Raw genomic sequence first — 14994 nt, forward strand, 5'->3', positions numbered from 1 at the left:
GTAGGAATATCAACGGCACGTATTCCGGATGGTCGAAATGACCCCGGAGCGCGTGGCCGCGGTAGTAATTAACGTTTACCCGATGCTCAAGCCTCGATGCATAACGTAACGCGTAACGGAAAAAATGGTGTCACCTTGCGGCTATCATTGTGAACCCGAGCTGCAATGGGATGACCTAAATTTTCGTTAATAACCACGCGCGCCGCCATGCGCTTCCACGCGGTGCAAGACGCGCGTGTATCGGAATCATCCGAATGGTTCAAAAACCGATAATATTTAGAAATATAAAGTACGTCTCTGGGACATTCAACTTGAGAGATAATTCACGCGGCACCATCAATAGCCACATTTCTCTTACATTCGTGCATATTTTGTTAATACACTGTTTTGTTCGGATAACTTGAGCAACTGACTGACAGTGCCGCTTCAACGAAATAGCTCAAATAGATAACCATAAGTCTTCTTCATACTGCGAGTAAAAAGTTATCGTCCATCGTTCCGTGCTCCTTGCGTATCCCCAAAGGAAATTACGTTTCATCCATTATAACCCCTTCCATGTACCATAAAGTTCCTGATGTCGATGATGCTTTGCTTAGCGTTAAAAGATTTATAACTAAGAAAACGAAGGATCGGTTATAAGACTTGAGAGGGTAATCTATTATGGGCAGTGAATTATATTGTTTCTTATTTTATTTTAATGGTTATACCTGCGTGTACTCGGCGCGGAATCCTGCACTCTCGCTTATTATATATATTATGTTGCAGATTTCCTCTACCGCCACAGTGTCACTATTGATAACGTTGCCACTGAAGTCGAGATATTGGATACTTCCAGGTGCGAGGTAAGTTTCTGCTATTTATTTGAAAATTGAAACGTTTCCTGACGATCTCTCGTCACCTACTGTAGAGAATACTTGGGAAAAAAAATAATATTCATCAATTGTCTAAAAGAAAATACACACCGAAGTTCATGACACAAGTTCTAGCGCATTATTTTTCTATAAGAGGAATAATTATTGCCTTGTTGAGTGCGATGAAAAAATTCCTTCTCACAAGGAAGCGAATGAACCATCAGCCGCAACCGATCAAATATATATTACATCTTATCTCAAATCACGCATACACATTGTTATGTTTGAGATAGCAAAAAGGTATCGGCATGTAAAGGCAAAAGCAAAAAGCGAACGAACATGTTGCGGAGCTGGATCTATAAGCGCGTGGTCCGGTGCAGCAACGCGTGTAATAACGTCCAGTCGACACACACGACTTGCAACATACTTATACGTATGCATATCGTTGATAGCCGGTCGTAATGGGAAATAACGAGCGAGGAGGATTTATCGATGCAATTCTCGCTAACAATGAGTTAAGCACACCGATCAGTGGGGAACGCTGATTGACAATACTACGTTGCACCGAGCTTGGGGGCACGAGTCTTAATAAGATGCTTGCACACCACCGATGCGGAGTTCATCGTTTTGTGCTCTGATAAATTGCGCTTGTATCACTAACAGCTATAAACCATTACCGCCGAACAAGGATTTGCTATCAAAATTTCAGTTACGAACCGAGTTAAGGAGGTTTGTTCGCCGAAAATCGCTGCTTTTTATTAATGTCATTACAAGGTAGTCGTACATTGAGTATTCGTCAAATTATTGTATACTTAAGCTACAAAGATATTTTTAAAGGTACAAAAATAGAAAATACTTAAATTATAAATAAAGAGCTTGTGTATTCTTGCGTCATTTCAAAGCGCTTTGAAATTATTAAGAATATAATAGATTCGTTTGATTTCACTCCGAGAATGCTCATTTTATTCATAATACTTTTTTCTTCAAAGACAGTGGTTTTTTTTCAGAGTTTTTTTTCAGCAGGTACTACAGCATTGCCATTTGTAAATCATAATCAATATCGATGCAAATTTGTGAAATTGAATATTTAGCGGTTCCTGCATGATGAAAAAAATTGTTTCAGTAAATTTGTGTACAATAGTCTTACGAATAAAATTAGCCATCGTAGAGTGAAATCTAATGAATATAGAGTTTCAATAACTTTGAAGTGATTCGAAATTAAGCATCGTTACCTAAGCCATTTTTCACAATTCCAATGATTTCTAATTATGTGTTTTTGGATAAATCTTTGAAGCCTATGAATATGTAATGATTTTCCGATGACTCAATCTATGACTATCTCGTAATAATATCAATCCGAGGTATCGACTTTCGGTCAAACAACCCACGTGAAACATCGTAATGATACATTCTTATCTTATCAATTAACTTCTTTTTGAAAAGAATTCCAAGTAGACGTTCCAAACCCCATCGAACGTGAGGATAATTTCTTATTAAATTTTTTCCTTTTTTCAAACACATGCATTACTTTCCCTTACCCGCCGGAGGTAAAGGCGTCGCAGTTCTTCGTTCTCGAGATACACGCATGATGGTCGACGTACTCGTAAGCGTTGTCGTGGTTCAGTCAACACCTTTTTTTCAAGTTTCGGGCCTCGGCTCCGTAGGTTCTCAGTCCACCTTTTTACTATTTTCCCTTCAGACGTCCCGAGAATACGTGTAGAGGTGTGACGCGTTTTTCTACCGTGTATCTCGGATGCGCCGAGCCCCTCCGGAGCTCGTGGCGTAAAAAATTACATCGTTATACCACGCACGAATTTCTAAACTCATCCCGCAGCTCTTCACCATGGCCACTGTAGCCGTTAGAAAATATCTGTAACACTAGACTCCAGCATCCAGACGAGGAGGGGGACTGGAAAAAATAAAACGATTCGACACCATCGTCGAGGGAAGACTCTCGACCGAAAATGAGAGAGAATTAGTGAGGAGATTGAAGTTTGGGAAAAAATGTTCCTCCAGAATTCCTCTGTTGATGTTCTATGGTCCGGCTACTCAAGAAGCCAACTTTCCGAGCAAGGTGAAGAATAACGTGTGTATAGTCGTTTTCGTGGTAAAGAATAGTTAGAATAGTTGCAGAGATAGCACAAGCGGCTGGCTTCAAAATTGCGGGCATTCTTCCCCCAATAGACCAATAGAGTAAACGGTATCGAACAATTCCTCGTACTGTGGGAAACGTCGGACAAAGTACAATTTACGAAGGGAAAAAGATTTCAATACAGCAAGAAATCCGAACTTCAAGAGTAATTTGAACATAAGGTCTCCACAAACCTGGAGACGTTTGTTCAATCACAGTTGTTCACACGGTTAGACAACAGGAGTACTTTTAAAAGATACGAGAGTCTCCGAGAGGCGAGAGACGTACGTACGTACATAATGGTGACGAAACATGTGGCGTTGTTTACTTATTCATAGGTTAATGCACGTAAGCGTTATTTCAACTGTTAGGTAGTCTTGGTTCCTGACACTCGGTGTATACTGAAAACAATGCGTTACATGCAAAACCGTTCGCCTGGATGAATTTCAATGGTGCAGTTTCGTTGGAGCTACCGTGTCCGCGGCAGGTACACTCCGTGTCAGGATTAGTCTCCGATGTACCATTATACGTGCCCTGTACGTAAGGCTGGTGCACCCGCACCCACGTCTGGAAATACGTAGCATGAATAGGCGGGTAAATAATATTATGTTCGGAGAGAAACGCTATAAGCTCCTGAGAACTCATTGCGAGTTACCCACATTCGAATTTATACGTGATTGTTATTCAATTCAAACGTGCTAACGGTACCCGTAGTTTTACGCTATACGGGTGTATATACAGGCATCGTCTGTATACGTATATACACCTGTAGGTTGGTGTGTATACGATTTCTAAGCGGTAAAAGGTATGTATCTCCATGCTATAAAATACCGACGATCACTTACGACCGGTCCGCTAATCTCAGTATGTGTATGTATATATATGTGTGTATAAAGGTATGTTTCCCTAACTATTCAAAGCCTAATCTCCTGGCTACCGCAGGTTTAACTCCTTTGAAACGCCGTAGTTTTTGACACGCTACGGTGATTAGTGACTACCGCAAAGTGTATCTAAACAGACCCGTTGAGAGCCAACCTTTTCTTTATCAATGGTAGACGCATTAGAGCAATTCAGCAGGTAATCATTATACTGCGAGTATACTTTTAATAGATCTCTCGCTCATGTGGTATTAAGTAATCAGATATAAATACAAGGTACAAACTATTCTCATTCACTGTATTGTAAATACAACAAGCATGTATCGCAATACCGCGTATAAAAACTATATTTACCAAAGTGCACTTGCTGCTAGTTTTTTTATCTATTGAAAAGGGTTAGCGATGTATTTTAGTCAAATTGTGTGACGAAATAGTGTTTCCGAATTCTATAGATTGCTCTGGAATCAGTTTGCTGTTGACATGATCAACGGAAAGTGGTAATTGATGAAAACGATTCTTAACCAAATCTAAACGACAATTTGATTCGTTAATCTAGTATGGTTTTCGATAAGTGGACGATGTCCGTCTTGAAGCCTTTGTACTAATTGATCTAATCTCATTCACCGAGAACCTCAATGAACCGACAATGAAACTGTCATTCAATTATTCCATATGCATTCTGTATGATTCAAAAATGAAATGTGGCGAAATACATCAATCTTGTTATAAATTTGTAGAGATTCTACAGTAAGCTTGCGACGCTAGTTTACAGTGTTAACAGTGCGCACCTGGGCCTGAACAAATTGTTCCGATCAACTCATGGAATCGAATGATTCCGTTGCACAAGCACCGAAGGTGTCATTTTCGTAGATTTGTTGGGGAATCTCTATGTCGTATACAAATACATCTACGATCTAACGGTTGGGATTATTCAGCAGGTATCATGGCATCTAATTTGAATAATACGTGAAGCCAGGCATTGTTTTCATACCTTCCGGCACTTTGCCACAAAGCAAACAGCCGGCAGGAAAAAAAAATTAATTACACGTGAAAAATCGTAGAATACGTAGAAAGAAAACACGCGTCACAATATTTTTTAATTATTTTTCATACACGAAGTTGTCTCGCGAATGACTATTTTCTTTGAAATTTTTTGAAGAAGTTGTGTATACCTGATGCATAGAAATATCAAAGGTATCGGGAAATATCTTGAGATTGCAAAATAACCCAATAATTTAATTTTTCTTCAAATAAGCAGATTAATCGGTCGTGGTTAATTTTTTTTTTCTTTCTGAAATTGATTACGTCGTTCCGTGCTTTTTACGGGCCGTATACTATTTCTGTGTCACTAGGAAATATAACTGTAGGTTAAGCGCTTGTGGTTAGGCGAATCATTATGGAGTTAATTAAAACAGAGAATGAAAGCTCGGGACCTGCCACACATACAAATGAATTTGTAAGTAGGACACTTTTGCCACCAATTATAAGTCGTACTACTCATGTACATACACCTGTGATAATATATATACGTCTGTTAATTCATAGAATAGTATACATGCTCCGAGAAAGTAGTTTGATTATTACCATTATATTGAAAAAAAAACGTGCTTACGCTCAGGTGCGGTAAATGTATTTTTTAAGAGAAAAATTGTCAGGAGACTTTGTCAAATAGGTAAAATAATGGAAAACGTTCCAGTAGACCTCAGGAAATGAACAATCAATTGTCTTATTACTAACGGCACCCTCGAATGAATTCAGTTCTGCTCAATTCTCAACTGACTATACATATAAGGTGTGCTCGAAATTGGCAATTAGTAATGATCTCAACGTAACGTTCGAACCGCTATTCACGTGAAATACATTTCTGCAGATAGATACTCCGAGGAATGTATTATGGCAGAGACCAAGAACCAGGTAGTAATCCCAGGAGAGCACAGCGGTGAGGGAAGTTCATACTTGATTACCGTGACCTGTAAGCTTAGCATTTAATCAAGAGTAATATTCGCCCCCAGCACCCTCATCCCATAAATCTTATAAATAATTCAGCCTGTCAAAAGATGGTGCAACATCGGGTGCAGTTGGTCTGGAATGCCGATAAGCCGAAGCGGCCAAACGCTTACCGAGCTGCCGTACCGCCTCTATTTCGAGAGGATGAAAACACTTCTAATTTCATTGCATGCTTTGTCGTACGTCAGTCGTCCCCCCTCTGAGCCTCCCACATTCAAACAAGTCGCCATTATTGTGTCCGGTATAAACAGCTCGCGTATGCCAGCCAAAGGGTCGATCGTCTCTTGCGATGCGCGTGTATGGACGTGCCATTGAAAAGGATCTCTCGCTATACATTCACTCGCATAAATGTCTACCATCATCGCGAGCAGGTAACTCCTCGTACTTTACCTCGCACAAAGGCTGATCGTACACGCAGGCACGGCTCGATGTATGAAACTCCCGTTTCAACCTGTCAATCAAACACGCTGCCAGTCACTCCATCGAGTGCAATGCTAGTCACCTGGAGGATCCGTAAGGGCGTGACAATCGTGCAACCACCTCCCACGGGACGATGAGCATTACGTTATACCCGAGTGTTTCTTCCTCGATACCGGGAGGGGTGAAGCGAGGCATTCTATTCATTCTTCGTGATCGAAGCCGAGTCGATAAAATTCACGCGGAACACTCGTCTCTGTTCATCCTTGAGGATGGTCGAGGGGAAAAATCAAACTCGCGCAGTCACGATCAACGTTTGAACGGTGGTTTGATTGCAGTACTTCAGGCTTGAGATGTGCTCAGAATTGTGGGGATTGGCACTTATCTTCGAGTCACGCTGGTGGATATGGACAATGGAGAAAAGGGACGTAAATGGATTTAGTCATCGTTTTCATTCGGCTGATTTATTGAAACACTCTGCAACGAGTCGTTTCTACGACCCGTTGAGAAAACATCTTTCTTCGTTTACTCACAAAACGAAATGCCTAATATGCGGAAGCATTTTTTCAACTGCAACTCGACGACGTTTCTGGCTTTTTATTCGATTCACGACCACGTTATACAAGCTGTACCGAAGGTGTGATGGAAAATCCGTTAATTGATGTTGTACAGGTAAAACCAACGTGATGCTATGTATCTTGGAATGCGCATCCATACCGTGCTATCGAAAGGGTACCGTTTACCTTCTTCACTGAACTCTATAGGTGCACATGTATAATTGTCAGCCGATAACTTGAGATAGCTTTTCATCTATAGAACCCTTTTTTTAATCGCGGCGCTCTTATACCAGCTCTACGAGAATTTGTTTTTGTTCATCGTGTAGCCGCGGGTGAAGAATATATAAACCCCAAACTAATCGCCTCGATTCCTGATTATAATTGACTGCGTAGCCCACGGGTCAACGGGGAACCCATCAACGGATCCAAAGCTAAGAATACCGGCCGTCCGTCTAACTGCCCACCGTCTCGAGTGACCTTGGCACGTCGGAGCCGACGGGTAGTAAGAACGAAGCTGCAAGCGTCTTACGTCGTCGGGGCTTCGACTCCCCCCCCCCCGCACAACAGAGATCCGGACAACGGAACTAGTCCGTCTTCGCTTCGCTTCGCCGCTTCGCTCGACGATCCACTGCAGACTCAAAGAGAAATGGAAGAAAACGAGCACCGGATGCCCGTTTCTCGGAGACTTCGGGAGATCTACACCCCCGATTTTCCCGGAAACTGATCGCCTCTCATAGAGGCTATAATTGTCTCAGAAAAGAAGAAAATATCTGTAGGTTCATACGGTTCAACGTGAGCTTGCAAATGAATGAATGGATCGTTGGCAAGTGTCGAGGATCTTACCATGGAAAACCATAAACCGACTATCGGCAGAAGTTCGATGGTTATTGGCATCGGATCGTCGTGTCGATTCCCACAATTCTTGTCACCACATAACTACAAGCTGCGGGTAATCGTTGCGATCGACGACTACCAGACCTTTAATAATGGTGACCGCTGAAGTTGGAACAGTATATTTGCAAACGATATTGTGGAAAAACAGTTACGATTAGTCGGGGCCTTGCTGTGTGGTTGGTTCGAATTTATCAGTCGAAAAGGGATATTGTGTAGAGGTATAATCGAACCAAGGAGGCCATATGGACACGTTGAGAATGCGCGTGGGCGTGAACGTGACCAAGAGACGAAGAGGTGCAACGTAATGGAGATGTTTACATCTGGCGCCCCTGGCATGGCCCATTCGTCATATACGATGGGTGACAGATACCCTGGGCCCTTTGTTGAGGTGGATCGTTTTTGGGCTTTGGTGTATCGAAACATTATCTCCTGATTCAGGTTGACAGGTCGGGGCTTAAGAATTAACCCTTACAGACGCCAAGTAGGTTAGAACCGATCCTCTCACGTTCAGCCTTGTCATTTACGAGTCATTAATTTGTTTCACACAATATCCATGTCGATGATCGTTACTAGTATCATTATTTTTACCGGCCCCTACGGTACGACGTTTGCTGTACAAACTCTTCAGTAATTTCCAAGTTATTTCGATCGGTCTTTTCTTTTCTTTCGCTGCAGGTTTCGTGACGCTTCAAGGCCCAAACGATCGGTGTCTGGCGTACGTGAGACGCGGTTCGTATATATTCGGTAGCACACTCTGCTCCGCGATAGGTGGGGCAGGCTGTTTTTAGCAAACTGGTTTCACGTGGCCTGTAATTAGAGTCTGTTTAAAAAATGTTCGACCAATTTTTTTTCTCCAACATGGACTTGAGGAGAGAGAAAGAGAAGTTTGCACCTGTCGGACAAAAACCACAATACTACAAGCGGAAAAAAAAGTGACGAAAGAAATCTTCGTCTCATTTATATAACGCGCAACCCTCGCGGTATTCGATGTTTGCGCACAATCGTGCACGTAATTTCATCGTGTTGTTTAATAACGGAGAACAAACGATCCGCAATCCGCAGGAATTGAAAGTTACCACTCCGTAAAAATTTTTCTTAAAAACCTCACATTTTCTGTATACCGAAGTACGTTTACCGAACTGATCGGTTACGATGGTTGATTGTCGGTTTGCTGCCCGCATCCATTCGCGGACTTTGCGTATGTCTATGATTCGCAACAGAAAGTGGTGGTTATAGCCAATGGAGACTTACGTAGGGAAATGACACTAGTGTTACCCTCATCTACAAGTCATCCGTTCTCCGTTTGCGAATCGTACATCAACGATACGTTCAGCCCGAAGGCAAAATTCGCGATACTCTGGGAGCAATGTAATTCGTGGCTTCGGAACGCGGAGTGCGAAGGAGAAACTTAAGGCTGCGATATTGAATTGTGATTTGCCAAAGCGATTCGAATTTCGAGCCAGACGTTATGCCTGGTAACGATATTGAACGCAATTGCGCGGTATAACGTGTGAATGTGTGCGTGTGTGTGTGTGTGTGTGTGTGTTGACCCGCAAATACTGGTCTACAGCTGATGCATACGTGCAGCACCGATGTTTTCAAGTAATATAAAGATACAATAGGTACCGTTGATCCATGAGTTCAATAAATAACCTCGACAGGGAGCAGAGAGCTGTTCTTGCAATTTGTACCAGTTGAACGTTTTCCGCATGTATATGTGTGTTTTGCACGTCCGAGTCCGATATCGAGACGTGGTGTGGGTATGCTACTCGCACATACAATTACCTGAAGATATAGTTGGATTTACGGTTCTACCTGTATCAAGTGCGCCCCGAACGAACGTCGGTATAAACCGTACAGGTAACGACGTTCGCTGCAACCAGGAAAAGGAGTAGTCATTGTGTGTTATGTGCCATGGCACCACTGCCACACTGTTCTACATCGATACAGATCTCCCAGATCCCGCTCCGATTTCAATCCCCGTATATCGTGATACTTTACGAGTTGACGTTTGATTTTTTGTTTAATTTTTTATTTTTTTTTCTCTATTCCCTGTTCATAATTATTTTTATCCTACCGACCGAAGGTTCCCAGCAGTGCAACCTACCGCGCAGCCAAGAATTTTCATTCGTATGTAAATCACTGTAGAGCTATCTATCTAGGCCTATTCATGTCGTCTGGACGATCCATTATCAAGTCGGATTAGGCAAGTGTATACGGTCATCAATTTTCATGAAATGGAAGTATTTTCTCTAACCTACTGATCGCCGGCGTTTTATTTTATCGATTTGTATCTCCACTATGCTCACAAGCATTAGATTTGCTTCCAGTCAATCTGGTTAGTCGAGAACTGGATCATCTGATAACCAGTACATAAAACGTGGAGTACTTTGTAGTGTTTTTCAGTGCAATCGTCTGATAAATTGATCACTGTTAGTTTCGCAAAAGGTTCAGTGAATCGGTGATGGAAAAACTAGGGCGAAAATTGACGTCTGGTTTCTTTCCATTTTTTCTACCGCCGATAATAAGCATGCATAATCCTTGGCATGCACATTTGTCGCGTGCCGACTAGTTTCGAAATAATTATCCTTGGAGTTTCGCATACACTGTGACGGATTAGCAAGAAAATGCCCCAGAGCATGTTGGAGCTCCAGCTTGATAGTCTTACACGAGAGGGTTATAGAATCTCGACCACACTTGAGTTGGGTTACGAATTTCCGCAACCGTGAGAAAGTCTGATAGTGCAATTCCTGACGCACATGATGAACGACAAGTGGTTATTAGGTTTCCGTAGAGAGAGGTTATTTTTTTTTTCTTTTCTGTATTTCTGCAACTATGGCAAAGCCATCGTTCGAGAACCGCAGGAAAGCGGGTAACCGTAGTGTGAACGATGTTTTCCGACACACTATCGCGAAACAGGAAGTGAAATATTCGTGTCACGATCAAGGCCAGCAATCGACGGCACTGATCGAGCTTCCATCACCTTAACGCGTCGCGCACTAATAGTGAATACCGTTTTGTCGAAGACGGCCGACTGACCCGTCAACTCGCCACGCTCGTTCTGCAGGCTTTGCGTTACGTACGTGAGCCGGTGAGGATGAAAATGATATGAGTCAGTAAGTGATCAATTTTGGTCATGCAGCCTGTAATGTGTAATTTGACGCAACATCGGCTCGCCGCTGTTATTGGGCGAATTGTAGTCCTTGAGGGTAAAAAAATTGACTTGTACCAATTTCATTTCCAGCAGGACTGTGCAGATCGAGGTATCATTATAAGAGCCGGGTACAATTGCGGGAAGTCGATTATACGCGCTGGTAAAATGAGAAAATGATTTTTGAAAAGTGAAAAATAAACCACGTAGGACCGCATTTGCATGTGACCAGAAACATTTAAACCAGGCACAATCCGCGGAACAAGATTTACATTCGGTCGTTTGAATGCCTAGGAAATGATGATTTATAGCGGAAGTTATGTTATACGTCTACACCTGCGTAAAAGGCCACGGCCACTATTGCAAAGCCGAATGAAAACGCGGTATGTCGGATTTGTTTGCGGATTTTACTCTCGCAGGTTTACATTCTCAGGCTGCTCTTCGCGGAGGGACTGAATTAGACTCGACTGCATCATGGGCGGAGATTTGAAAATTTATGAAAATCTAATTACAAGAGATAATTCATCCGCGGCGTGATGCTGGCGCGTGTGGCAGTGCAGCACTTTGCAATGTTTAGTCAAGCGTTAAATACGTTCCAAATGTTATGGAACGTGTGACTTTTAACGCAATACAATCCGTGACTCATGCCTTATTGCCTGTACGAACGATATACATACGTGTACGATCGAGTCGCGTGTTCTCCACCAACGCCTCCGTCTAATGCGCAAAGGCTTCCTCGAACCCGTTCCTATACTTCGATTTGCTGGGACTTAGGGCTGTACGAGAGTAAACACGAGAATGTTGGTTTGTTGCTACAAATCCCAACGTGACACCTTGTTTGATATTCTCTTCGGACATTTGCGTTTGTTCAACCGAAGCGACTTTAACGGGGAAAGCACATCTCCAAAATGATTTGTCGGAAATTCTAGACGCGTTGCGTCGACCAACGGCACTAACAATAAGCTTTAACGTGACCGAATATTAGAATGTAAATCGCACTCAACAATTTTGCTGATTGGTTGCTTCGATTAAGTCGGTCGAATCGACTGCTCCTCGAATTACCGATCACTGTTCGCGAGACGTTATTTTACATCAGAACTACTTGGTCACCACTCGCTTAATTTACGGATGAATTGCTTATAGGATCGAGATAAAATACAAATTTCTCGTAATCAGTTGAAGGAGATTGATTAGCGTCAAGTCGATGATTGGTGGAAGAAAAAGAAAAAGAAAAAAAAAACAACTGCATCAAAATAGAAAATGAGAAGCGGAGATTGCTAAGTGGTTAAAAACCGTAATTGGTTCGAATCAGTGACGCGAGTGACGAGAGAGTATCTCGACGCCAATCACGGTGCGAAGCGGACATCGCGTCACATCGCGTCGTTGAGCAGGGTGCTTTCGTCTCTCGACTCGGACACGCGACACGCGTCTGTCGTCGATCGTCACGTCCGTGAACAGCTGCGTTGAGCCAGACCATAAATTCACCGTTGCCTCAATAAAATGTAATAGTGATCCAATAAATTTCTCTTAGCCTTAAATGGGCAACAACCTCCATTACCAATCGCCGTGATGACAATTGCGAAATATAAACGGTTATTCCTTAGCAAGAATACACAATAGAAATTGAAGAACATTTTTATGTTGCGCTGAGATATTGCACAAGTATTCCGCCTCGTGTAACCTAATGCCGACGCTGTTAAGTTTTTTCATTGTATCATTCTTGATTTACAAGTGCATCGTGCATTTGGCACGCTAAATATAGCAAAATCATTGTATCGTTCTCTTCAATGGATAGAGATAATCACTTTGTGAAATCGTGGTTGATCAATCGTCGCACTGCTCAAGATTGAGTGTTGTATGCATTGAAAGTAGTAAAGTACCGTTAGTTTCCTTATAATTACCGAAATGACAACCAAGTTGTCAGTAATCATATCACAAACGGTCTCTGGTGCTGATGGTAAAACTACTATGCCGTATGTTACCTAATGCTTGTATCTATTAGTGGGGGGGGGGGGGGTTTCATTTTCCCCACACATCGTATTCGGTGCATGAAAATTATACCGATGTGAGGTATGAAGTGGATTTGAATAAACTGTCGCAACGTGGTATTCGATCGAGGCAACTATAAATATAACTGCACCCAATAAGGTTACAGTTGAATATCATTGTTAGTGTGCGTTAAAAACGCACGTTTGTCAATTGATTGCTCGGAGATTCCGATCAGCTGATAATATGTAACAGCGCAAGGCCCCGTGGCTTTCTTGTCGATGCTAATTCTTGTATGCCATGCGGATGGGATATGGGAAGCGATGCAGAATCCCTGCGAGATGCGCCCGATCGCTATTGTATTTTAATCGATCCATTTCACAAGACGACACGTCGACAACCTATGAGTGGTTCATGCTTGCCCGACTGCCTGCCTACGCTCACCGTAACTTGTAACGGCGTCGTGATGCCGTGGCATGAAGTCTACTTAATAAACCGTACGTGCAGACATTAAACCTGATAAATTTACGAATCCCCGTCACCACCACCACCACCACCATCACCGCCTCCACCACCATTATCGCTGCGGGTACTCGCTCTGCCCACCGTCAAGTCTTCACTTTGCGGACTGCCACATGCTGGATGTTGATTGCCGGAGCGTCAAATCACTTCCTTATACTTTCCCATAACAATATCGTATATAACAACGCCACTGTAAATATCCTAAGCTTTACGACAACTGCGGAACGAGGGTCGTGCGATTACAAACGTCATATTCCTATCAATCGTACGTACTCCAGTCCTCGATATTGATAAAACGAATCACGTGCTCATGATCAGCCTGTACCCTGCTAACGGACGCGACTTAAGACAGAATACGCATTGTAATATTCTGCTGAACGATTTTTCTTCTACCAATGTCTTACCTTTACTACCCTTTAATTATCCGCATCATCTCAATGCAGCCGTAAGTAATTTGCGCTATTCGAACGGGCGATGGGCCGGTCGAAAATGTTAAGCTGTAAGTCGTAAATCTGACCGGTGGTCGTAACTGTTTTAAAAATGGGAATAAAAAAGAGAAAGAAATGCTATTAACTCCGAACAGCCGGGCTTATGATTATTCACGCCCGAAGTTGTCCTTTGCATTGTGCGTTTATCGTCTTGTCACGTAAATCTCTACACGCGTCCGGTGCCTGCAACGTATTATATATTACAAGTTCGCGCCCAGGTCAAGCGATCGGAGAGTCTCGGTTGAAAGGCAGGCGGTGACGATGCAACAACGATGCTCTCGGACCAACCGCGAATCACGGCTCAAGCTCGATTGTAGTGACACACTTCCCCAATTCTTGCATTGTTCTTCCGTGTGTTTCAATCGCATCGGGAGGCTGGCGAGATAAGATTAATAGCAGTCTTACCCTTGTAACTGCATACTCCACAGCCTGCACCGTGTAATTATTACTTTACTTTTCATGGCACGAGAAGGTATATACCGGTCTGTGCAATGCACGTACTGCAACCGCGGTCATTTACGATGCTTGCCCTCTACCGTACGAACCAAACTGCATCACGGACCCACGCAAAACGCTCGAGCAAAGCGGTTAATTGCGAATTATTATTCACGGACTTTTGAAAACGGAGATGAGGCGGATACCGCAATTGCAAGAAAAAACTCCAGAGCCGATCCTTGGATAACCGATATTAACGTCCGCCTCTGCCGTATGTAATGCTCGCAGAAGTACCTTGGCACGATACAGTCGTCATCGTCTCTGTCGGAATAACAAGGGGCCAGCGAACACCTTGGCGAAGTACCTGAGACCGAGCAAATAGTAGCGACAGGACAGTCAAGCAGGATGTCGAGACGGCACCGAGCTGTTGCTCTATTCAAACCAGCCTGCACTCGCAGGAATTCGAACTTAAGGAATGTATACTCGCAGCGACTTGCACTTTGCTCTCATACGGTGTGCAAATATTTAAACCACGCGTCGTTGGTTGGTGAGGCAGTTAATTGTCACGGGTTCAAATTGCGCGAAGTACTTTTGAGAAGGTTGCAACATGTTGCAACGTTTGCACATCCGTCAACTAGGATCCCCAAAACTTTGTGTAGTTTAATTCGAACGAAACG

At 42.9% G+C, this 14994-nt stretch overlaps 1 protein-coding gene across 1 annotated transcript in view; it reads left to right on the forward strand.

Annotated features, from left to right (window-relative positions):
• The window catches only part of LOC107218161 (ras-related and estrogen-regulated growth inhibitor), a 43555-nt gene that overhangs the window by 15557 nt on the left and 13004 nt on the right, over positions 1-14994 (forward strand). The window contains exon 3 of the mRNA XM_015655938.2: positions 766-842. Within this exon, the coding sequence (XP_015511424.1) occupies positions 766-842 (77 nt within the window). The remainder of the gene's footprint in view (positions 1-765; positions 843-14994) is intronic.

Source organism: Neodiprion lecontei, chromosome 3 (genome assembly GCF_021901455.1).
Source record: "Neodiprion lecontei isolate iyNeoLeco1 chromosome 3, iyNeoLeco1.1, whole genome shotgun sequence".
Classification (NCBI taxonomy): domain Eukaryota; kingdom Metazoa; phylum Arthropoda; class Insecta; order Hymenoptera; family Diprionidae; genus Neodiprion; species Neodiprion lecontei.